Here is a 25,944-nt window from a genome sequence, read left to right on the forward strand (position 1 = left end):
GTGACTTATTAAGATATTGCTGCATATGGACATTTTGTGAAGGATCATGTAAATATACATGTTTTTGTATTCATATACCAAAAACTGTCAAATTGCTCAAAGGACACTTTGTCTCTGTCTGCTCCTTGAATTATATCATTTTACTTAAAAACCGGTTGTTACTCAGATTTTGCTTCAAATCTATGACAGTATTTCAATTTGGACATGTAAGCTAATCAACAGTGCAGGTCAAATAAAAAGCTGCACTGTGGAGGCTGCAGGACAAAAAGATGTGTGTGTGTGTGAGAGAGAGAGAGAGAGAGAGAAAGAGAAAGAGACAGACAGAGTGAGTAGGGGGCCGTCCTTCCTACAGTGGATCTGTCACACACAATATTTAGCATGGAGTCAACCCCCTCCTCCCTACCCTCCCTCCCTCGCTATACTCTGCGTGGGGATCAAGCCTCACTCTTCCACAGCCTTCATGTCTGACAGCACAGAGGGGAGAAGAAAAGAAGAAGGAAACTGAGTCACTCACGCTCTTTCTGACTTTTTGACGCACCGCGGAACTTTTTGTCCATGTCACTAGTAAACCTGAGGCCAGGACACCACCAGCCTGCTGCAAAGCTCTCTGCCTTTTCCACGGATTAATTTTTACCAGACCGGGATTTGACGTAAGTGCAAAAAAACCGCACTTTTCCCTCTCTGTCTTATCTCTGTTTGTCTCTGTGCGTCTGGAATCCATCCAACACTTTTTATTTGTGCATAAAAGTTTACCAAATCTTGCCGAGATGGGAAGGAGCGGCTTCATCATCTATCTTTAAGGTAAAATCTGCAGCTTTCCAAAAACACCAGCAGCTTGATTCTTCATTTACAAGTTAGAGAAGCGAGCCGAGCTCACCGGGCTCACCGGGCTCTGACTGGAGGAGGAAGATAAGCAGAGCTGGAGTTCACTTTGTTTGAGTGTCGATGAGCAGATAATGATGCTGATGAGAGGCGACACTCAGACTAAATATGTGGTACATTTTAAACAGTATTTATAGCATCTTCTACCAGCACAAAATAATCAGTGTGATTACGAATTGATACAAAATATTCTTCAATCAGAGCGTGAAGCTGCGTAAAGGCTCCGGTTAGCTTGCTCCAAACGTTACGGGTTTCTCCGTGTGCGGCCTGTTGGCAGGAGAAACACTCAGACCGTTTACGAACTGCGTGAAACCAGAGTCTCCACGCCCATGACAAGGGGTTTTCCTCTGGGGCACTTTACTATATTATGATTTTTGTAGCTCGGTGTGTTTTCTCCTGAATTCTGGGAGCTCATGGACACGGACGCTGTGGAAATATCGGGGAGGTCAAAAAATATTTGGGGATGTGGAGGAAATTGATAGGTGGCAGGTGGTGCCGGGCCACAGAAGAGCGCGAACAGAAAAACAGAACTGTGCGACCTCTAACCACCCCCCCAACCCCCCCAACACACACACACACACATACACACACACAGACACACACACACACGCACACAGACACACACACACACGCACACACATACACACACAGACACACACACACACGCACACACATACACACACACACGCACGCACACACGCACGCACACTCGCACAAAATCCATCTCATTTATGTTCAAAATATATCCATTAAACATTACAAACATTATGAATTGATAATTCCGGTTTTTAACGTTTTAATATTTGAGCGTCAGTGTTCATTTAGACCTCGATCAACAGTTAGTCTGAAAAAACAACAACAACAGCAACAATATAATGTTAAAGCCCACAGTAGTTGTAGCAGCATGTGGCGGATTTGGATGGATGCATTTTTTTTGGCCTTCATTTTTGTAAATATATTATATTATTAAATATTAAGAAATATTTTCTTGTTGCCGATGCCAGTTGTTAGAACAGAAATAAACTTTATTAACAGTTCAAAAATAAATACATGAATAAAAATGATGTCATAGAAATTTAAAGCGTGAATGTGGGCGCTCTGTAAAACAGAAGGATTACACACTATTTTATTCATTTTTCTAATTAAAAAGGTCTAATCAGTGTTTGTATTTTAAGGTTTAGATGATCTGCCTCATTTTGCGAAACTATTTACATTCGTTAATTTTCTGTAATTAAAAAAAAGGATAGTAGCAGTGTAAAATCACCTGTGCAGGTTTCCTCCAGCAGGCCTTAAGTCAGAAGCCTCTTTTGCATCTGTTCCCAGCTCAGGACGTATGAAAATCAGATTTGTTTAATCGAAGTTGACGTTTGGCCTCAGGGAACAATAAAACATTTATTTCAGTGGTCATCACCAACCGTTCTTCTGACAGAGGCGGGAGTGCAGGCCGCGGCCTGCTGCACTGAGGCCGGGCTGGAACATCAGAGAAATACAGCTACTGTGGATCATGTTCATCCCTTTTTATACATTTTATAAATTATTTCACCACATCACTTAATAATAAGGTGATTAAAACAGAGTGTTCACAGTTAAACACATTCAGCTGTGATATTTATTTTCTATATATTTAGTCCATTTAAAATAATTCACTGGAAAGAGAAACTTAGATCAAACGTACTTAAATTCACATCCGCATAATATCATCACCTAAACTTACCGGTTAATAATAAGCTAATAAAACTGATCATTATATCATCTATACTTCATTATGTTGAAAACACACCTGACTTCCTGCGTTAATTGCTCTCATTTCAATAACTCAATAACATTCCTATAAATTAGACACGGAGAGACTGAGTTAAATCAGTGAAATACATTTTTGATCAGCCATAATAAATTCTTCATGCGGACAGGCTGTGCGTTAATCACTGCTGTGGACTTGTATTATTCCCCGCTGCTGGTGCGTGGGGGCAGTGGTTGTTCTGCAGGACGCCTCGGCCTCACTCCCTCAATCATATGCAAATGGCTGTTATAGGAGGGCAGAAATTAACATCTACAAACATTGGACTGAAATTCCATCTGCCGCCTCTTCGAGGAGGTCCTTAATAAGTTCTCAGACAGCAAAGTGACACACATCTTAATCAACTCTTAATCCCGGGAATTAATTCTCCAAGCGTTTATGAATAATTCCCGGGCTAATGCCTCCAGTCCGTGGAAATACAAGCAGTCTGTCGCGCGCACCGCCAGATGGACCCGCCAATCTCCCGAAAAATGAGAGGATCTTTTCTTCCATTATTATTATTATATTTTTTATTATTACCAAATATATAGCCTCTTTTAATGAGATCGCCGTCACCGGGCAACTGCTTATTCAAAGCGCCTCCGTTTATACAAACAGACTCTCATCCTGCTGCTGGTTTAAACACACTGTCATATCCCGGTCATGTTCCAGGCTTCATCTGCGCACAGCGGCAGCGGGACAGCAGATCAGGTGGATGGGGAGATGGAGGTGGCTGCTCCAGGAAGTAGTCTGGTCCCTCTGAGATCCCCTGCGGTAGATGCAGGTCAATCTTTGATTTCCATAAACTTCCCTCTGAACTGTATGAGCAAAGGAACATCAGCACACTCACTCCACAAGGTCTCAGCCTGCTTATTATCTCAGTTATAGCCATACTCAGCTCAGGGGTGGGGGGGGCAGTGAATTGCACTTGATTTTGGAAATATAATCATGTGGAGCCCCTGACTTGCTGTAACTGGGAGCGAGTGGGTTTGGGGGGCAGGAGCAGTCACTGACACCTTGTTCTGGGCAAAATGACCAGTTTACATCACCCACACTCCCCTCACTGCGCAGTCAGCACTACACCGACACCGGGCCGTCTGTCCATCTATCACAGCCACAGCAAATATATCCTCTGGACTGGCTCACATTCATGTCTCTGACCAAAATGCTGGAGTGTGCTGATACAAGACCAAGACATCCCGCTCCTCTGTCAGGCCAGTCCCCTGACCCGAATCTTTTTGATTCTAAAACCACTCAACACACACCTACAGCAAAGGTAACATTGCTTTAAACGCAATTTAAAATTCTGCTTTTCATTTTGCAGAGTTAAACATAACATTTAAGCTGCTTGTGTATTGAATTCTTCTGTTGGAGTTTACTTTTGCTGCCGTGCTTCTTTCAACAAAGAAAATAAACAGCTGGACCTTTATTTAAAAGAATATCCTGCAGCAAAGGTGATGGCATGATGGTTGGTTGTGTTTGCCAGGTGAATAATTTGCCTGTAACACTATATGGTGGTAGGTTATGAACATGGAGCTACAGCTCTATCAGATGACGTTCACTGGCAGATCAGGGCTGTCTGAAAAACTCAAAATGAGACAAATCTAAGATCAATTGTTCTCGCTCAAACATGCAAAACTCTGTGAAACAGCAGCTCATGTTTTCCTGGTGCCCTTTTGAAATCCAAACACAGAAATCAAAATGTAAATTGTTTGCTGTTGCTGAGTCGTTCTACCAAACAAAAGGAAAAAATTAAACAATATTTGTGAGTTATGAACAACGGACAGCGGATCCTTCTGACTCAATGGTCAACTTTAACCCACAAATCCATATCAGAGGTTTATTAATCCAGAACCACAACACAGAGGCTGTGTGCTTACCGAGGTAATCTCTCTACTGGGAGACTTGACCTTATCCTCAATCCTGCATCTTTTTTCCCAGGGTTATTCTGCTGTGAGCCGGAGGCTGATTTCATATCTTCTAATCTTTGGTGAAATACTCCGATCATTCTCATAGATGCTAAACAAAGAACAGATGCAAGCCGTTCTTTAAAGTCTCCAGCAAATGTAACTTGTGTCAGCAGTGAAATATGAAATACTTTGTTTGTGTGGCACATGTGTCTGATAGAAGAAGATGTTCATTCACAGATATTCTATGTGCTAATAAGCTGCTGAACCTTTAGTCAGTATGTGCAGGTAGGCTTCAGTGCAGCATGCGTGAAGTGAAGACAGGAAGAGCTAAAGGAAGATGCTAATGACTTATGATGTTTATTTTTGTGTTTTGCTGTGGCTCATTCAAATCACTGTAGCCAATGAAACCAGTGGAACATGGATCTGTAGGAACAAATCAACCTCTCTGTGCTCAGTGGATACATTTAAGTTACTTTTTAGCTTTTCTGCTTCTTTAAAACTTGAACTTTTCATTCATCCATTCATCGGGTAGACTGGAGTGTTTTCAAGATGTTTAATCATCAGTGAGAAAAGTTCTGATGAAAAATGAAGCTACAGCCAAACGAACTTCAATAACTCAACTGTCTTTCATCTAGAACAGATTTTGATTCATTTATTTTTCTCTTTTTGAGTCTTCAACAGAGCACTAGCTTCCATTTAGGCCTCCAGGGTCATGTGATCAGTACTGTGTCTGGGAACAGGGGTTTATTTAATGACATTCTTTAGCTGTATACAGATTACACACAGGTTTTGAGGGTTGATTCTGATATTTGTTTGACTGATATCTAGCATTTGAATTTAGACAAAAAAGGATAATGTAAAATAAAATGTAATAATTATAATAATTCAATAAAGAGGGTCTGAATTATCAATAAATAAAATGATTCAATAATTGTAACCTTGTTCCCATGTTTTAAAGGCTTTCAGAGAGATTTGAGCCTTGTTAGCTAAAACAGCTGAGTGGCTGATAATATAGAAAGACCACCAAGGTAAATACTGTCATCTCAACAACTTAAAATGGTGACAGTGATTCTGGTTCAAGAATGTGTTGTAGAAGCTGAAGCCAAGGCTTCAGATTGAAGCCCAGCAGGAGACACATGTGACTGGAACACAAAGCAGCGGCTCGATGGCAGACAGCGCTCAGGGAAACAACAGGGAGAGAAGAGAGGTGATACACAGTGCTGACTACACACAGAGTCCACACAGCCGACAGGGATGGTGTTTGGTGTTTGGTTTTCAGGGTGCAGGTTTAGTGCCTTTTTAAATCTTTGATGACATGGATTCATTGGAGTCCGCTGCAGCCTTAAGACTTTCCTCTAAACCTGTAAACTTTTTACAAACTGACTGGTGATGTCCTGGGAAATGCAAGGCAAATAGAAAAGGAAGGTAAACAGTGACAGCAGCTGAGCTTCACTTTATGCTGCTTGATCCCTTTTATTCTTCTCTGGAAATACATTTGATATAGTGCTTTTAAATGTGTAAGTATTTGCTTTTCACTGATGTCTAATACTTTACAACATTATGAAGCCATGGTCGCTTCTAGTAGTAAAACTTTGTATGCTACATTCGTGCTGCATTCACGTGATCACACACATTAAAATGTAACTCAAATACTCTGCTTCTCGTTGACGTTTCTGTAAAAATCTGTTGTTTGTTCAACCTCTCTCAGTTTGAACATTTTCAAGGTGTTAACAGCTCTCAGATAAATAAACAATGACTCTCCCGAGCAACAGTTCTACCTCACCGACAACAACTTGGCCTGGAAATGTCTGTATATTTTGCAGCAGTGACTCTATTGCTCTTCCAATGTCACCCAAAATACTCTGGTCTGTCAGGGTTCAGGATCACAACCACGTCCAGGGGTGAAGGGAAATATGGAGGAGGAAATAGAAACAGAATGCACCAACAAATTAAACAAACGCACACAAACCCACATTATATGGAGTGTGTGCTGATTTTAATAGAGGAAACTGTGTGTTAGGGACAGACTCAGTGAGCTCAGCTACTCTTCAACCACAAACACAAAAATATCAATCAATGAACACAGTCTGATGAAACTTAATCCAACAGATCAACTAGAAATGTTATGTAAATTACAATATTACTAGCACATATGATTATTATTATTATTATTATTATTATTAGTTTCAGTCAGATGAGAGGACTGGACAGTCCTGATGAAGAGAGACTGTGTGACATCAGTCTTCTTTCATGTGGATTCTGGCAGCTGCAGACCTGAGTGACTAAATCAAACTGAAACTTTAAACGTGAGAAGGAACAAAAACACTGACGCTGAAGTGACAGATGAAAATATCACCTGTGCTGTGGGGGAATGATAAGTGTTACAAGTGGCCTAATTTTGAAATATAAAAATGAATAGGTCATTAGCAGCGGACTGTTCTCCATTCAGATTACTGATATTATCACAGCTGAGTGAGAGGGAGCTGTGACGGAGCAGAGCACGAGGAAATCTCCAGATTTCATCATTAAATTATCTGAATATTATTAAAATATTATTATGGCAAATAAATCAAAATTAACATCCAACTAAAATATGAGAGAAAACACAACATGATGATGTGAAGTCATTCATATTGTCGCACATATTATATTGTGTATATCAGAATAGAATATCGTTGTAGGAGTGACGGTAAAGTTATGATGTGGGGATGTTGTGATAATACAATTATTATACCAGGACAGATTCACATTTACACTCATCGGCCGTGTTTAGAGCGTTAAACGACGACGACTTGTGTGTGTGTGTGTTGTGTCTGCAGAGCCTGGTTATGGACTTTAACCTGCTGACGGACAGTGAAGCCCGGAGCCCGGCGCTGTCGCTCTCCGACTCCGGGACCCCGCAGCATGACCAGGGATGTAAAGGTCAGGACAACAGCGGTAAGTTTACACCAACACTGTGTGCACTGTGCATGTTTCTCTCTATCTGTCCGGAGTCATGTTACGTAGTCCTGATGATGGATGTCCACGGACTGGATCTCATGGTTTACCTGGTGCACCACGGGATCAACTCAGTCTCTGGAAAATTAAAGACAGCGGGTTTAGGCTGAACATTTGATAATAATAATATTTCTAATAATAATTCTATAAAATAGCTTTAACAAATGATTGATGCAAATTGGCTCCAAACCAAACAGAGTGTAACCTGCTTTAGTTTGAAGCCTGTAATGTTGTGGGTGTCTGTGCGCGCTGGATCACACGGAGATAACAGAACAGACACACAGCATCAGTCAGCCGAGCTCATCAGAGAAAATGATATTAGGCCTAACTAAACAGTCTTTAGCCTGGAAACCACTTTGGGAGGAATCAAATGCAGCCACACCATCCACAAGTCTACAGAGACTCTGATCCTGAACCAGCCTCTTTAATTAGACGCTTATTACCTCCGCTACGGAGGGTGTGTTTTCACCGCGTCTGTATGTTCATTTCTTCGTTCGTTAGTTCCTTTGTTTGTTTGTCAGCAGGATACGTATAAACTATTGAACCGCACCAGACTTAGTGGAGGACTGGGCCATGGACGTTTTCCGTCACTTTCTCAGGAAAAAATGTTTGAATCCTGATGTGAAAAATCAGACACATTAATGGTGTTGAAATCTGTGAGTTGACATAATTTCGTGCTAAAATAATAGATAATAGATAATAATCCGGATCTGGTGCAGGAAAATGTCCGTCCTCGGCCGGAGGTGTGCGCTCTGGTCAGTGCCGGTTTCTGTGCCGAGACGTTTTCGGGCTCAGTCGAATTCATTTGACTTTGAATATGAAAATTAATTGCAAAAGAGCAAAACTTTTGTCTGACGCTCTCAGGAGACTTTCAATCAAAATAAGCGGCCGCGCTTGTTTTGATTGAACACAATATATAATCAAGAAATATGTGATTGTGTAATGATGGAGTTATTTGGAGTTATTTTGGAGTATTTGATAACAATTCAATACATATAATAATTAAATATAATAGGCCAATTATCTGCATGTCATAGAAATAAAAACAGAATGGAGGTCCAAGGTCTACGGCTGCTGACTGCAGGACATGGTCAGTTCAGCCTTTTTATTCATTGCTTGTCTTTTTTAACCACGTTAATGCTGACCGTTGATTGGTGGATTATTGGTGATAGACCTGACGGTATTGGATGGAGGTTACTTTTTGTCTTTCCTCATGAACCACCACGTTGACAGCGTGTTATAAAAAAAACAAATATTCACCTGAACTCTGTCTCTAACGTCCCCATACAACATCTCCACCCGCCATCTATTTGTCTATTTATATCTGCCTGGTGTGAGAGTGTGTGTGTGTTTATGTGTAACACTGTCTAATTGCCAAACTGTGTGTGGTTAGAAACCCAGTCTTAACAAAGTGTCAAACACGAACTATTTTAGAAAGAAAAATGATGTGAAAATGTTTTCACGGATCGAACTCATTTAAAGAAGACTCATTTGTTATCTATAGATCTTCTGTTTTATTAAACATTTGAAATGTTTTATTCAAACAGGCCCAGATGGTGTCTGTTAATTTCAACCTAAACTCCACACTGACACAAATCTCTCTTTCCTATTGATGGAAGGCTTTTTCTTTAATGTAGAAAACCATAATCCACTGGAGGTGGGGGCGGGAAGGGTATTACAATGTGGTGATGATGTATGAATTATTTTAAAATGGGTAATTATTCATGTTTACTAGTATATAAATCTAAATACAATTAACATGTTTTATTCATCAAATCTGAATTTTCCCAATAAAAGTCTCAAATATTTACATTCAGTAAAACAGCTGTGTAATAAAATAAGATCAAATAACATTTTAAGATTGAAAACACATTGTGGGTATTTTATCTTTTTTTTTTAGTCTTTTTTTTTGTGTTTAAATCTGTCAACTTTAACCTGCAAAATAATGAATAATGAATAAGGTTCAGAATTTCTCCCACAATATTTACGATTTACAATTTTAAATGTATTTAATGGAACAAAAAAAATATGAAAAACAAATACGTACAGATTGTAGAGACTGATTAGATATCTTTGAGAGTGGTGAGGGGCATTTATACAATCCTGACAATGGAGCCTATTGATCAGATTTTTCACTCACAGAAGATTCCAGCAAACGATCATGTCACTTAATCTAAAAAATTGTAAATGACTTGAAAAACAGTCTTTATATGAATCGGTTTTCCCCCTAACAATACTGAGGGAACTGTCCTGGCTTTTGTTATTCTTTATAATGAACACAAAGTACAACCTTAAATCTGAATTGGGTTCAACTGCACTAGCTATAGCTGCCACACCTTACCACACCAAGCTGACGCCCATGCCACAGGCATGACTGAATGACCTGACCTTATAATAAGCTTTCTCTCTGTAAAGACTGACTTTGATTTTACCTGCTCTCACCTGGACTCAGCTGAAGTGCATCATTATTGCTGCTTGATTGTGGATTTTTCCAGATGTTGAGAAGTGATTTGGTTAAAAGCCTCTTGAGGTTTTTTTTTCCAGATGAAAGCACTCTGGGAAGAAGACCTGGAGCAGCTCTGTCATGTTGGTGCATTATCACCAGATTGCTCCTATTGTTGGTCAGTGCGTTGCTCTAAAAAGGGTCGCCCTTTCCTCTGTATTGTGTCATAGACTTTGGCCTTAAGTGACAGCTTACCCAGTGTCAGTTTACTGTCAGATAACAGCCTCAGCCTGGCCCTTATTGGTTTTGCTGGTGGCCCTGTGGAGCCTCTTTTTAAACCCTGCTGATCATTTTGAACGGCTCCCAGAGAGCTAAGCCCTTGCCAAATAGAGCCCAACCTGCCCCAGTCACAAAAGCTTGATCCAAAGGATTAGCTGGCAAACTAATTTCACTTCTCTCTGTGAGGTCCTCAAATTGTGGGAGTCAGATCTGGTAGAGAGGAGCCCTGGCAGACATAACATGGATGTGTGGCCCTTTAAAATGACTGCGCCGGGGGGCAAATGCAATCACCTGCTGCTCCTGCACATCTTTGAACGTAATGCAACGTTTGGATTCATTTTCTCCTGGAAAAATCACAGCCATGCTTGTCACGCTGCAGCCTATGGGATAGAGGGATTTCAGATAATGTTTGATCTGACAATATTGTCTAGTCAGTTTCAGCAGGGGTTGGATGGTGTTGATCCAGGGTGAAAGGTGTCAGAGTCATGTGCTGTTCAACAGATACAGAATGTGTTGACAGTTCTGCTTCTCTAGTATTGCTGCACAGGAGCAGGAACAGGGTTCAGATGTTCTGCTTTTAGGTGCTTCTTGTTCTCAGTGGGTTTATATGCCTCATTAATACACAAGCCATTAAATTCATCACATTCTTGATCACAATTTATTTTACAGGTCCCATTGTACCCCAATCAATTGAAAGGACCTGATATGTAGTTGTAATTCCTTTTTTCATTGAAGTTCTACCAACTCTATTACTAATTAGAGTCAAAAATGGAGACATTTTTCTATTGGTTCATGTCCGCGTGATTAACGCTGACTCATTTCTAACTTGTTTAGCCCACCTGTTGTGTTCTAGTTGGATTTTACCGACTTGTTTCACAGGGTTCACTCATTGACATTACAATTCCATAGCTCCCTACCCCAACCTTAACCCTTACCCTAATCCTAACCCTATAACCATAACCATAATCATAACCATAACCATGAACTTCAGTGCCGGCCCCCCACCCCCCAGTCTCCAGACCTGGATCCATTACAACATCTTTGGGATGTGGTAGAACAGGAGACTGGCAGCATGAATGTGCAGCTGACAAATCTTCAGAAATGATGTGATGCATCATGTCATCATGGAGCAGAGTCTCAGAGGAAAGTTTCAACATCTGGTGGATCCATGACATGAAGAACTGAGGAACTAGTAAAGTGAGCACCGAGTGTACATAAACACAAACAGATGGAACAACAGTGACCATGACTGACTTTTTGTGAGGCTCTAGGTCAGATCTTTGATGGTGACACTGGTGAGAGGACAGGATGAAGCATCAGAGGAGTACAACAGAAAATTTTATTCATGTGAGAAGTGAAGATGAACAGGAGAGGCAGACTGTTAACTGACCATGTTCAGGATCAGAACTACCCCAGGGCCAACAAGGTTTGCCATATCCTGGACTGATGATGTCACATCCTGCTTTGAACTGGTCCTGATGGAGCCAATAGAAACCATAGTTTTAAATATGTCAAACTTGGAGGGATGTCAGGAAGGAGAGAACTGGAAGGAGGTAGACCAGACAGACATTGTCTCTTTTTATGGTTATATTTATGAGCATATTTGCCTTTATTAACATGTTAGTGAAGAGAGAGAGAGGAAAGTTAGGAGAGACAGGGGATGACCTGGGCTTCTGCTGTCAGGACCCAACCTTCATTGTACATGCTGTACCAGGTGAGCTACCAGGGTGTCCAACCAGGCAGATGTTCAGTCTGGTGTACACGGACCCAGAAATGAATCCACCACAGTTTATGGCATTCAGAACCTGATCAGGCATTTTTTTGTGGCATCATGTCAGTTTTGACTGGGAACACCACAGATGTTTCTATAACTTTTTCTAAAAAATGGAGGGGTTTGAAAATAAATGTCCTATATACACTAAGTAGTCTGTGATAAATAGCACAATATGTTTCCTCCGTTACAACCAAAATACTTAGTGTAGATTAGATTAGATTAGATTAGCTTTATTAATCCCACAACTGGGAAATTAATTTACCACAGCAGAAAAATAAACATCTATAGAATAAACATCTATGGAAATATACATCAAAAATACACCAAATATACACTAATAAATACAATATACACAATACACACGATATGTACATGAAAAAGTGCAAGTTTGCACATAGTCAGGAAGAGCAGGAGTTGTGGAGTCTGACAGCTGCTGGAATGAAGGACCTGCAGAACCTCTCCTTCTTACAGCGTCATGCAGAGGGTGAGAGTTATTGTTCATGATGGATGTCAGCTTAGCTAACATCCTCCTGTCACCTACTTCCTCAATGGAGTCTAGGGGGCAGCCCAGGACAGAGCTCGCTTTCCGGATCAGTTTGTTGAGCCTCTGCCTATCCCTGCATAAATAATATTTATTTCATCCAAAAACAACAAAACATGTATATTGGCCTACAAAATGGAAGTGTGAAACATATTATAATTATTGGAAATTAAGCAAAATGATAGAAAACCAACCCAACAGCAAGATTGTCTTTGACTCAAAGCACAGCAGAGCAGGTGACATTTTGTTAATAAAATTTCACTTATAAGAGAATATTCATCATTGCAAGTGATAATATCTAAATGGATTCTTTTCAGTCATTAGGCTTTTTAGCAGCTTTTAGGGACATGTTATTTTCTACACAATGTAGAAGCAGCTATGTACATTTAAATACAATTTAATTTAATGTTAAATTTAATTCAACTTAAATACAATTGAAATATATACTAATACCAAAGTGAAAATGTTGAGATACTTTACTTTAGTAGCTCCAGTTGATGTTAATTCTTCACCACATTTCAGAATAAAATACTGACAATAGTAAACAAGGTTACTTTGCGGATTAAAAGTTTATATTCCAAACATACTGTAGTAATAGATTAACTCGATTAAGTATGATCCACATAACAGGAAAACAACCCATGAGCTAGATAATGCTGTTAGATTAAATAAACCTAATTCACCTCAACCAGCAACAAGACTGAACCGCTGCTTTCAGTGGTAATGATCCAATGATGAAAAACCAGAATGACTCTCAGTAGAGTTCAGACCTCCACCAAGGCCAAACAGTTGTACACGTTTTAATTTATTGTCTTTAATCCTCACACAGACAGCTGTGTGGTTTTATTAGCTGCTGTGGGAAATGATGACGTCAGGATTTTACAGTTCAAACAGCTCTACACTGTATGAACTGTCTCATTGTTGCAACTGCTGTGTGTAATTTTATTATTCACATGTTGAATGAAACAATGACATAAGCTTTCCGAAATACTGCTACTGCCATGTGCACTGTTGCTCACTATACAGTATAACTCAGTGTGTGATGCAGATTCAGCATTTTCTTCCGTCAAATCTGCGGATCTGCACAAACTCATAGATGTCAACACCATAGTTTTCCTGAATTTTACATCCTGGATCTGACCTTTAACCAAAACTGAATGAGTTCTTCTCCGGCCCATGACCCAGCTCTCCACTAAGGGTGGTGTAAACCTGCTGACAAACAAATAGATGAACACAAGTGAAAACAGAAGACCAATTTATCTCTGTTATAAACAGTAGTTATAATTTTGATACTTGCTGTATCTGGACTAAAGTAAGAAAGCAGAACTTCTACTTGTAACTGACTTTTTTTTACCAAAGTAAAAGTTCTGAATCTTTTACCTTTTCACCTTTTCTGTATGACGACTGGATCGTTTCTCGAGTCTTACAGGCTCAAATAAATAATTCTGCCAGTTTACTTTCTTAGAACATTACAGTGCACTTAATAACATACTGTAGTAATTTAATGAAGAAATATGGTAAAATAAAATGTTACTGTACTAACAACACATGTATGTGGGAAAGATACAAAGGTTAAAACATGGTTAAGTGTTCCCTTTTGTACAGAAAAAACAGAAAACAGTGGTTTAACTTGTGTTATATTTATAATGTTATAATTTGGGTGAAATGAATTAACAACAGGGGAAAGTGTTTTGTGTACAGAGTTTTGACTAGTATGGCACGTTGTCTGTCTGTCTTTGTCTCTCTGTCTATCAGTCTGTCTGTCACTTTGTGCCTGTCTGTATGTCTGTCTCTGTCTCTCTGTTTTCATGTCTGTCTGTCTGTCTGTTTGTCTCTCACCTAAATATGGAAACTATGGTCATAAGATTTTTCGTGCTGATGAAAGTGAAGGCTGTTTTTCGTTGTCTTGGTGAATCCTGTCCAGCTCCTCAAGTGTAACTTATGAAGTAAGATTTCCTCTGTGTGTCTGCAGACACAGAGAAATCCCACCACAACCAGCTGGATGAGTCCAGCACTGAGGACAGTTCTCTGAAGAAGAAGCAGCGACGGCAGAGGACTCACTTCACCAGCCAGCAGCTCCAGGAGCTGGAGGCCACCTTCCAGAGGAACCGCTACCCTGACATGAGCACCAGAGAGGAGATCGCAGTGTGGACCAACCTCACCGAAGCACGGGTCAGGGTGGGTACACACACTCCACCACATCCCTGATCATGTTGTTATCGCAGCAGCTGATGTCAGTAGCGAGGTTCTCCTCTCTGTCTGAAGGTGTGTAGTGTTTGGTTAATGAAAGCCTGCAGTCTGTTGTACATCAGTCTAACACTCGGCTCTAATCTTGGTCAGATGTCCAGGACTGAGGTATGTGCCCTGATTTTGACTGCTGATGATCTCATTATCTTTCGTCAAGCACGACCATTAGGCAAAATTTTCCATTTGTATCCAGAGCATATCAAAAATGTAGGCAGCACATTTAGGCAGCACATGATCCTAGTAGAAAGGTGACACATTTGTACAAACACATTCAGGCTCCCAAAGGAGTGAACCCCTGGATTTTCATTCGTTTTAGTGACCAGTTCCTTAACTTTAGTGCCACACTCAAACTTTACATTTTTAGCCCCACTACAGGTAAAAATGTGTTCACACTGATGCAGCACTCTCATTTAAATGACTGGAGTCAGTCCATGTGTGACAAAACACAACACACTTCAAAGGTTCTTTTCAAAACCTTTGACTTGTGGGGTGATTAAAAACTGTTTTTTTTATTTTTTAGACTTGCATAAGTTTGCATCATCCCCAAAGATCTACTCAAGGTGATTTCAAGTCTTTTAAGTGTTTTAAAAACAGCAGGGGTTTAGATTTGTTGTTATGTTGGATTAAAGATGTTTATAAGCAAAAATACTCAAACTCTTAAAATCTGTCTATTAGCTCATAAAATTATGAAGAAAATCTAGTACAATAATAAAATATAAGGCTATGACTGGACCATGGAATATGGAATATTATTGTCACAAATTTTCTATCTACTCAGTTCAGTGAAATTTCGAAATGTGCCAGTATCATTCCCAAAGATAAATACTGAGCCAAAACATATGATTTCATGTACTAGGTCAGATGTTCTATTCCCTTCCTATAAAGCTTCAGTTCACACACTAAACCTAAATGTCAGAGGTGCAGGAGAATGTGCCCACACCCAGTGGTTCGGTCAGTTGAGCTATATGGAGCAGGAGGACACGCATTCTGATGGATGACAATACAGTTGCTGGCCTGCCTGACAAGTAATGGATCAAATTAATATTGGCTGGATGAAAGGTCACATAGCGCACACTCTTGGTTGTTATTTTGAATGAACAACAGACGACCCATTGTCTCGTTCCTAACGTCTATGAGTGGCCGTTCTAACGCCTTCATGTAGGCAAATTTCTTCATGTCCAGAACAGGTGACTTCACCTGTCAGTGGGATTCATGCGTTAATCATCCTGAGGGATCTTACTGAAAACACTCAATAGATTGTCTCAGGATAGGACAGACTGTGAAGAATTTCGAAGTAAATGTCTGATTTGTGATTAAGTTTTGTAAATAAATTGACTACACTCGACTGATACATTTTTATCAATATCATTTGATGTAAAAACAGCTCACGTTACATGTGCTCTGGTACACAGGTACAGGCTAAGCATTAAGCTTAGTGCTAACATCAGCATCCTAACATGCTTACAGTTAAAATGGTAACATGCTGCTGTTTAGCAGGTAATATTTACCACAGTCACCATTTTAGTTTAGCGTGTTAGCATGCTAACATTCGTTCATTAGCATTAGAAGTGCCACATACAGCTGAAAGGAATGAATTTAATTTTGCAGGTGTTTGGTCATAAATAAATAAATACTGAACAAAGTGACATATTGACCTGATGTTGCAGCTGGATAATGAGTGATGAAGACTGACATGATTCCTGATTTGAATTATGTTTACTTATTTAGTCTTCTTCATGATGCATGTCCCCTCTGGGATGATTCTTACCAGATTAAGTGTACAGAAGAGTTTATATTAAAGTTTAATAATGAAAGATATCAAAACTAACTTAAATTAAAAAAAAATCAGCTTCTAAAAACAGACCAACTGTTTAAGTTACTGCCTCAATCAGCTGATCATGTATTGTCCAAAGAGGAGTGTCTACGCCCCCACACAACAATTCACCAATAGCGCTGCAACAATAACAGATCAATAATTAAACGTCCATTATTCTTACGCATAATTAATCAAAATAAAGATCAATTTCAAAATGATAACTTTGGCTCTCACAGATGCCTTCTCTTGGTATCATTTGACCAGTTCACAGAAGACACATGAACGAGACAGTGAATAACCTTCACACAGCACTGACTCTTGGTCAGGCTAACACCTGGAGCTTCTGTTGTGGGGTTTCCCCTGCTGTCACTTAGGTGGATGGAAAACTCAGAGTCATTCACTTTACACTAATGATCAACAGCATTCTGTTGCTATAATAACAGAGGATTGGATGATTCACAGCATGTATGCCAAGGGCAAAGACATGACTGAGGATCAACTCAGGAAATTTTTACGAGGATTAATGGGATAAAAGTTTTGATATCAAAAATTTAATGTAAAGGAAATATATAGATGTTAACACATAACCAAGAGGTCTGTCCATTAATGAAAGATTTCTGTGTCATACCTGTCTCTTATACACATCTTTTCCACTAAAGCTTTAATCCAATTCATATCCTCCAAATATAGGACCATAAAATGACAAATGTGAAGATTGCCCTTCCCTGACATTTCTTTCATTGGGATCTCGCTATTCAAATAAGTCAATGATTAGTTTTAATAAGCCTTGCTTAATATGACTGTTTGATGATACACTTCAACTTACTTTCTGGGATCATTATGTCAAAGATTCTGAGTACACATGCACACAATATTATTGAAAGTATCTAAGAGGAGTTAGGATACTCTGACTGGATGTGTTTTAGAATTAAACTTTATTGACTAAGGAAAAACTCATTTGAAAATAACTTTTCCATTCTTTCCATTTTTTCTTTGGTTGCAAAAATAATATTAATTTATATTATAGGCACCTTGTGTCGTATTCACTCCACCCACTGTCACATGACTGTGTGCAGGTCACTGATGTCTTCTTACCTCCACATCTCTGGCCAGCAATGGAACCATTGTGTGTGTGTGTGTGTGTGTGTGTGTGTGTGTGTGTGTGTGTGTGTGTGTGTGTGTGTGTGTGTTAACTGCTTCAGTCTCCTAATTCCAATTTAACCCCTTCAACATTGATTGATGCACTGACACCTTCATCATTACACAAATAAGGTTCAAGTAACTTTATTTTTTGTATAAGAACTTTATTTTGAAGGTTCAAGGATAAACTGGTCCTGGATTGGTCATCTGTGCTCACCAGTTGCAGAAGCCTCTTCACTCTGACCTTTTGATATTTACTCTTTTGTGTATTTTCTTAATTATTTGTGGCCAAAAAATAGTCAGTCAGCTAAATATTTGTGTCAGCCTTTTAAAAAACAGGAGACCAGCTTCTTTAACTGTATGACTTTCAATTATATCCAAAATTTTGAAAGGTTTTCACAGCCTTCAAATCTGATCTCATCACGAAAAGTGTGGACCTTTTGACATTTTGATTGTCTGTTTTATGATTATATATTCTTAAAATTATGTCAATAAGGTCAATTTCTCACAAAATTTCATAAATTAAAAAATGAACGTCTCTTAACTGACGTTAACGTGCGTTTCTATCTGAAGGTAAAATGAAATGATCTAAGGTCACGTGTCCACTGTGTGTGGGAGTTACAAGCAAGTTTTCAAAACTGAAAAAAAAACTGTTAAAACATTAAAAAGACTTTATTCCTTTTGCAACACATTTTGAAATATGTGACAATACTTTGCTTCATTATGGCGCCAATCACTCCACTTTTTTTCAAAATATGCATAATCAACTGCAGTAACTCAAAGTTTCTGTTGAAATGCTGCCACAGCCACAGACTGTTCAGAGTCTGAAGGGAAAAAAAAAAACTTGGGGATGTTGTGACAATAGATGTTTTAGTGTAATATATGTACTGTACAAACAAGGGATGAATGATATGAAAAAAATATATTGCAATAATTTTGGCAGAAAATGTGATTTCAGTCAATGGTCATTTTTGCATTTCATGTGATTTTTATTGGGTCTGTACCAAACAAGCAGTTGAGTCTGTGCATCTGTAGCACCACAGCGCTTCATCTGTCGTGACACATTTCACCTATTGTGATTTGGCCATATTACAGTTTTGATTATACAAACAGAGGTATGATGAAACTTGATGAAAATCTCTGAAAACCTTTCTTAAATGATCACAATCCTATGATTTTTCTTTGAGTTTTTTTATCTGTAAAATTGACATTTTGGTGAATATTGAATTAATTCATTCCATTTTCAGGCTCTGTTCACTATCTAAGCTTAAGGTGACTGACTGGGTGTTTAAAGCATGAGGCCACTGAAACTGTCCTTTGCTGCTTGTATGTGGAATACAGTTAATGTTTGGTGTCCTCTCTTGATGGTCCTGATCTAGACTCAAGTCTTGAGACAGGTTGCTGGTTCCAATCCAGCCTGACAACCGTGGTGTGTATGTCTCTCTGTTGTCAACTGAGTTCACACATATGTTGACTCTTGTCACAAACTGTGTTTAATGTCAAACTGTGTGTTTGGATTCAATTGATCACCACTTACTTTCTGTTTGAATTCTTTTTTTCTTTAAACGTGGAGAGACGTTTTTAAATAAATCAATAAAAACTTTAAAGGCCCTGAAAACACATGTTCTCAGTATAGTGATGGGTCCTGCATTAACACAATGATATTCTGCACTTGATGTTATTTCCACCCCAGTTCTTATTTCACATCAGAGATATTGATTGAGTTTTCAGAGCTGAAAGTGAAGCTACAAACAGACTGTTCACTCAAAGTGTTTTTCCTTTTGTTTGCCCAGGTATGGTTCAAGAACCGACGTGCCAAGTGGAGGAAGCGAGAGAGGAACCAGCAGGCAGAGTTATGTAAAAATGGCTTTGGTGCCCAGTTCAATGGACTCGTGCAGCCTTACGATGACATGTACACAGGCTACTCCTACAATAACTGGGCCACAAAGAGCTTAGCAAACAGCCCGCTCTCTGCCAAGAGCTTTCCCTTCTTTAACTCAATGAATGTAAGCCCCCTGTCATCCCAGCCCATGTTCTCCCCCCCCAGCTCCATCCCCTCCATGAACATGGCCTCAAGCATGGTGCCCTCAGCGGTGGCTGGAGTTCCTGCCACTGGGCTCAACAACCTGGGCAACCTCAACAACCTCAATGGCCCCACGGCGCTCAACTCGGTAGCAGTGACCGCGGCCACTTGCCCCTATGCCACCACAGCCAGTCCCTACATGTACAGAGACACCTGCAACTCCAGCCTGGCCAGCCTGAGGCTCAAGGCCAAGCAGCACACCAACTTCGCGTATCCGGCAGTGCAGAACCCTGTGTCCAACCTGAGCCCCTGCCAGTATGCTGTGGACCGGCCTGTATGAAGAGGAAGCTCCAACACCACGCCTGACCCAACCCACCAGCTGTAAGTCCATTATTACCCCCAACTTCTCAGTTCCATCTCTAAGCTACCAGATGTGCTGCAGACTGGCAGGTCATGTTTTGGTGATACACAGTGAGAATAAACCTGCTGCAGCAGATAGACATGCCCAGATGGACCACTACTTCAAAGGAACTCTCCCATGTGTGAGACTGTCACTGAACTGACTGCTTCAAAGGATTTATAAAGATTATTATCCATTATCATTTTTTCCTTCTTTTACTGCATGATTAGAGTTAAAGTAGAAAACAAGGGTAAATATACATGGAATCTTCACCTGGACTGGTGGTCAACATGTTGGCCCAAAAACATCAAATGTGATCTTTGCTACTGTCACAGGAAAAGGGACCTGTGGTTAAAATGCGGGAGACATGGAGGATGTATATAATGGAATTTTTCTGTTTTGTATGTGACAAAAAATATATGAAAATGTAGTACTTTAAAGATGAGAAAAGCATGTTCTTCAAAAACAAGGGCCCTATGTCGATGTACTATGAACACATCCTTTAGGAGCTTTAAATTTTGTTGTGAATTCCTCACCCCTCAGAAGGTTACAGGTCAAAGGTCAGCTTGGCTAGGTGAGAGGAGGGCAATACTGGAAAGTAAACACACCCTCAAGTGGTTTAACACAAAAAACAACAATTAACACATACACATACCAGAATATCAGCAAGATTTTCAAGTAAATCTAAAAAGCCATTAAGTATATAGATTTGTGTGGTGTTATACAAAGGGAGTCCATGATGTAAAAATTGTATGTAAGAGTGCAGTTGTTAAAAGAGAAATCAAGCTTTTTTTTTTCTTGGTGTTGCCTGCTTTGTCTCATTAAAGAACCAATTAAAGGATCCGTTTTTATGAACTACACATGGACTTACATTGAACAGTTCATGTCCTTCCATATCTCTAATCTAGCCTACGACATTAGCCGGTATGACATGGGCCAAAACATGATGTTCTCACAACAATGAGCACAGCGCCATGGAAACCCTGACTCACTTCCATGGCAACACTTACGCAACGGTGAATGAGAGTAGTAGGTTGGAGGGATAGAGGTTGGGAGATATAGATGTTCCCAATAGCTGCTCACTGATATGTTTGACCTACACTCCGAGTGGTAACTGCAGGCGATCCAGTGACACAGCAGGAATTCACACAAGTCTGCGGCTGAGGCTGCACCAGGATTACATAAGGGCCTCAAGGAGCGAGGTGTCCCAGCAGAGCCACAAATGAGGGGTTAGCAGCTCATCAATTCCCATCAGCCCCGGCAACTGTTTATTATTCTGACATTTCCACTGCTGCTTTTTTTCTGCATTCTTAAATAAATTCTACAAAGTCACATTTTTAATCACAACATTTAAATTCTGCTGCTAACTCTACCACACAATTCAAATACTGCTTAAAGCAGTCTAATACTGCCCATCAAGTATGTTTTAAACACTTTTTTATTAAAGAAAAAAAATGTCTCTGTTTGAAAGAGGACAAAAAGAAAGAGAGAAAACAAAACAAGTCAACTTATATTTTCAAAAGTAGGATAAAAAACCAAAAACAAACTGACAACAAACAGTAGGCGAGCTGTTAATATTCATTTGAACCTGTCTATTAGCAAAACAATATGATAACACAAGGTCCATTTACAAGCTCCAAATTAAACTGTGAGGCCAATAATAACACAGAGCTTCCATTTACAGAATCTGACTCTGGTTCCAGCTTTGTTATCAGTGAATGGAAAGTAGGAGGAGCTTGAGTTGTCAAAACAACAGGTCCCATAGTGAAAAGGCAGATTACAAAAAACAAGATTTGTTTTCATAGAAAAAGTCAAAACTGTCTGCATTAACTAAAAAATAAAGATCTAATAACTTGGGCTCTATTTTTGATATAGTTAATGCATAATTACAGAGTTCTCTCCAGCAGACTTTCTAAGAAATTATTATGAGATTACAAAATAAAGAGTCCACATTGCCAGGACTGGATGAGAAATAAAAGCAACTCTAAAAATATTAAATCAGCCTAAAATGTGTAAGTTTGAACTTTATAATGTCAAATTTTTTCAAAGTGAATAAAACCTGCACATTTACAAAAAAAAAAAAGAATACAGAGGAAATGCATTTAGTGTCGTCTGCAGCAGCTGTGGTCCTGTTATCACTGACTGAGCCCTCCTGTTCTGCTGCTGCTCATACAGACTACTCTGCATTGTGATTGGATGGAGGGTGTGGATTAACTTTTAGTAAGTGGATGGTTTACCCAAACACCTATGACATATGTTTGTCTTTTTAAATTAATGCAACAGCTGAGCCTCAGCTAAAGATCTTGGAGCTAGGAGTATTTGTGTAACCACTAGTAACACATGAAAAAAGCATAAATAGCCCCTCACTAGGAACCACACAGATGTAATTTTAAATGTGTGAATGTGAACGTTCAAATCAACTGAGAGGAGGAAAAGAGGAGGAAAAAGAGGAAAGACAGGAACCAAGCAGAGGACCAGGATAAGTGGCCACAGTGGAGCTCATACCTGCAGGGGACGGAGAAGACCGGAGATGACATGTGACCTAAACCACAGAGAAAACACAGAGGTGTGGAGAAGTCGCAGGTAAGAGCCTCTGCATGTGAGTGAGAGGAATTTAAATAAATAACATCATGTAGCAGATGGAGTCACTTTTCTCTGCTGTTGAGTTTGACATAATCAGTTAAATATTCTCTTTGAATTTTGTCAGGATTATTTCAGTCCTGTCTAAGTTTGCAGCTCAAGGATACATAATTTCCATTTGACTTATAATATTGATACAGGCTTGTGTGGGGTCTGTAGTTCACCAGAAATCTGAATAATGAAAAATGGCCAATCCCATCCCATGTATTAGCAAATGTATATATCAGCCTTGATCAGTAGCCGAGAAATTCCAGTTCAAATGTTTTCAGGCTTTAGATAAAATGTGTTAGGACTTCATCAGACATAAATGTATGTATACTGTGATATCAAATAACCCTCATCAACACAGAGAGCAATGCAGAGCTGATCTGAGAGCAGCTATTCTCCTGGTGGTCCTAACACAGACCTGTTTTGTGGAGTGAGGTGAAGCGGTCACAGTGTGTGCTCCTAACTGCCACACCACACTAAAGAATCAATATTCCACTGGAGGGGAGATATCTGCCAGTCCCTTTTGTTTACTCACACTACACAGCTACAGAGCACAGACCGTGGTCTGGAAAAAATACCAAACCCGAGGATGTTCTAACGATTACCTCAGAGAGTAGAGAGGAGAGGAGGTCAGCAGAGAGCGGCTGGAGGAATTAGAGGTGGAGATCTGTGAGGGAACATACATTCTTCTATGGGACACCATGTTGTTTTAATTAGCTCATTAGTGCTCGTCTGTTTCTTTCTTTATATGTATGAACAATTTTAATATGCACTTTAGTTTATCAAAATTATGTAGCATGATGTCATTATATTTGCAAAAGCAATGAGTATAAAAAAAATGAATTGTATAATGTGATAACTTATGCATATGTGTAATTTTTCAACAGTTTTAAAAATAATACACACACATACACACAAACATGAAAACCTACACAGAAACACATGTTGATACAACAATTAGACATATTCTAACAGCTATAGCTAAAGTAAGGCAGTAATCTCTATGGCCGGCACTCAGCCCTGCATGGTGCTCATATCTTGTCTCGTCATAAGAAAGATATATGAGCCATTAATAAATGTTACACCAGCTCTATAAAATGACATGCTGTTTCAAGGTCTATAAAATCTGAGATGCCAGTCATTGTAAACCACAGTTTACTGAATGCGCTGTTCAATTGTCTAATTGTCAAAGCATCAACACAATGACTTTGAGTGTGGATGCATGATATTCAGGTTATTTATAAATGATCTACATCTGTATCTCATTCAGGTAAAAGTAACCTGTAATTACTGAAAAAATATTTTGATATAAGCCCAGTATGCATATCTGAGTAAGGCCAATACAGTCTAATACAATGTACAGAAGTTTTCATTAATTTTGTGTTTTGTTTATATTTCATATCAATATTAATATTTTATATTAAAGGACAATATTTATTTGCTTTTTTTAACAAATCTCATCAAGAGACAAAATCCAATAGTTTGCGCTCAACACTTTCCGCCTTCCCCATCCTGTCTTCAGTTCTCTGTTTAAAAACTATATAGTTTAAAAAGTTGGTTTCATTTTTTTTTTTCAAAAAAGGCCAAGTCATTTTCCTATTAACATTACTGCTTGTATCAATTGTTCCTCGAACAGGAGGCGTGCATTTGTTGGGGACTATTTTCAGCTGTGGATGAATGCACATGTTGTGCTCTGGACTTTGTAGCTCCAACTAAAATAAATCAACAATAATTTTGAGTGAATTAAACAAGCAAAGCTTCAGAGTGTTGGTTGGTGTATTTCCCACTCTGGACAGAGCTAGGCTAACTTTTGCCTCTGCTTCCAGTCTTGATGCTAAGCTAGGCTGACTGAATCCTGACTTCAGACTTCCATCTGTACAATTCACTCTTGGAAAACAAAGTGAGTGAGTGTTTGTCGACATGGTTTAAAACATCACCTGCAGCAGCTAGAGACTGAACCTGTCTGTTTCTGGATTAATGCCTTTCCCCTGCTATTTCTCTGATTTGTTTTCATTGACTGTTCAGAACACATGGAGTGATGCACTGCATCACTGCACCTACATGATGTGGTGTGGATGTGGATCATTTCAGTTTGTCTTTGCATAGCTCCAACATGAGATTAAAATACCACAGTTTTTATTTGTTGCTTAGACCTTGACACAGACGTTGTCACATCAACACCGAGCCAAAAACCTATAACTAACATGCTTCTGTGCAATTGGCTCTGTGTGTAACTGTCACTTCTACAGTAAACAGCAGATTAGTGTGAAGACAGTTCACATTTACATGTGTTTGAACTGACATGGAGGGAGATTTTACATGCTGTTTGAAATGTGGTATGAAGTGTTTCACATTAATGCACCAACATTTTCATGTCTCATAGACATTAATTTAGCATCACACATAAATGTTATGGTCCATGTTTTCTATTTATAGTAAGCCATTAAAGAAAGAATTGTAAAGTTTTTATCAGTTTTTATCCCTGCAGTTACAATACATGGATTATTAATTCAATTTGAGTGATTTAACTCAAAAACTGATTATGTAGGATTCCTCTTGTTCTAATAGTGTCTTATTAAAAACTATTGGGTGTTTCACAGCCACAGGGTCAGTGCACTGATCTGTGCCAATGAATCTACTAGTTACATAAGGACTGTGATTAGAATTTGAAGAGAGGGTACAGTCTATTTGCATGTCATTATTCCTCATTGATATGGTAGATTATTGTCTCGGAGGAGGTGGACTAAATGAAAGCGAGGCGTGTGATAAATATAATTAGGACCGAAGCAGAAAACACATTTGTGGTAATTAGCCTACTGTTGAAAATGCAGAGTAATTCAGCAGCTCTTCGTTTGTTCCTGGTAAGAGATTATCAAAAATTAGAACTGGCTGATACCAGCTTTTCAAAGTTATTAACTAAACAAAATGACTTTTGGTGATACTTTTTATGAGCTGTTTGCTCAACCTATTGAAAGTGGGATAAATCTCAGGAGTTAATTATGAGCACTGATTTAGAGAAAGTTTCATAGATGTGAAGATAAGATAAACAAATTAATCCTCTTGGCACTTCTGAACCGAGGATCATCA

The 25,944-nt window shown here is 39.2% G+C and overlaps 1 protein-coding gene across 1 annotated transcript; it reads left to right on the forward strand.

The window, feature by feature from the left end:
* The first annotated feature begins 418 nt into the window (after positions 1-418).
* On the forward strand, positions 419-21,087 carry pitx3 (paired-like homeodomain 3). The gene is made up of 4 exons (XM_023430523.2): positions 419-650; positions 7,389-7,506; positions 14,576-14,781; positions 19,600-21,087. The coding sequence occupies exons 2-4, from the start codon at positions 7,398-7,400 to the stop codon at positions 20,167-20,169; spliced, it is 885 nt and encodes a 294-aa protein (XP_023286291.1). The 5' UTR covers positions 419-650; positions 7,389-7,397; the 3' UTR covers positions 20,170-21,087.
* Positions 21,088-25,944: the final 4,857 nt, after the last annotated feature.

The sequence above is a fragment of the Seriola lalandi genome, unplaced genomic scaffold (genome assembly GCF_002814215.2).
Source record: "Seriola lalandi dorsalis isolate HSWRI2012SDOR001 ecotype SW California unplaced genomic scaffold, Sedor1 jcf7180002054907, whole genome shotgun sequence".
NCBI classification, from domain to species: Eukaryota; Metazoa; Chordata; class Actinopteri; order Carangiformes; family Carangidae; genus Seriola; species Seriola lalandi.

Coding starts and splice junctions, on each gene's coding strand:
- pitx3 (XM_023430523.2), top strand. CDS start 7,398: ATGGACTTTAACCTGCTGACGGACAGTGAAGCCCGGAGCCCGGCGCTG. Junction 7,507..14,575: donor TAAAGGTCAGGACAACAGCG/GTAAGTTTACAC, acceptor GTGTGTCTGCAG/ACACAGAGAAATCCCACCAC. Junction 14,782..19,599: donor TCACCGAAGCACGGGTCAGG/GTGGGTACACAC, acceptor TTGTTTGCCCAG/GTATGGTTCAAGAACCGACG.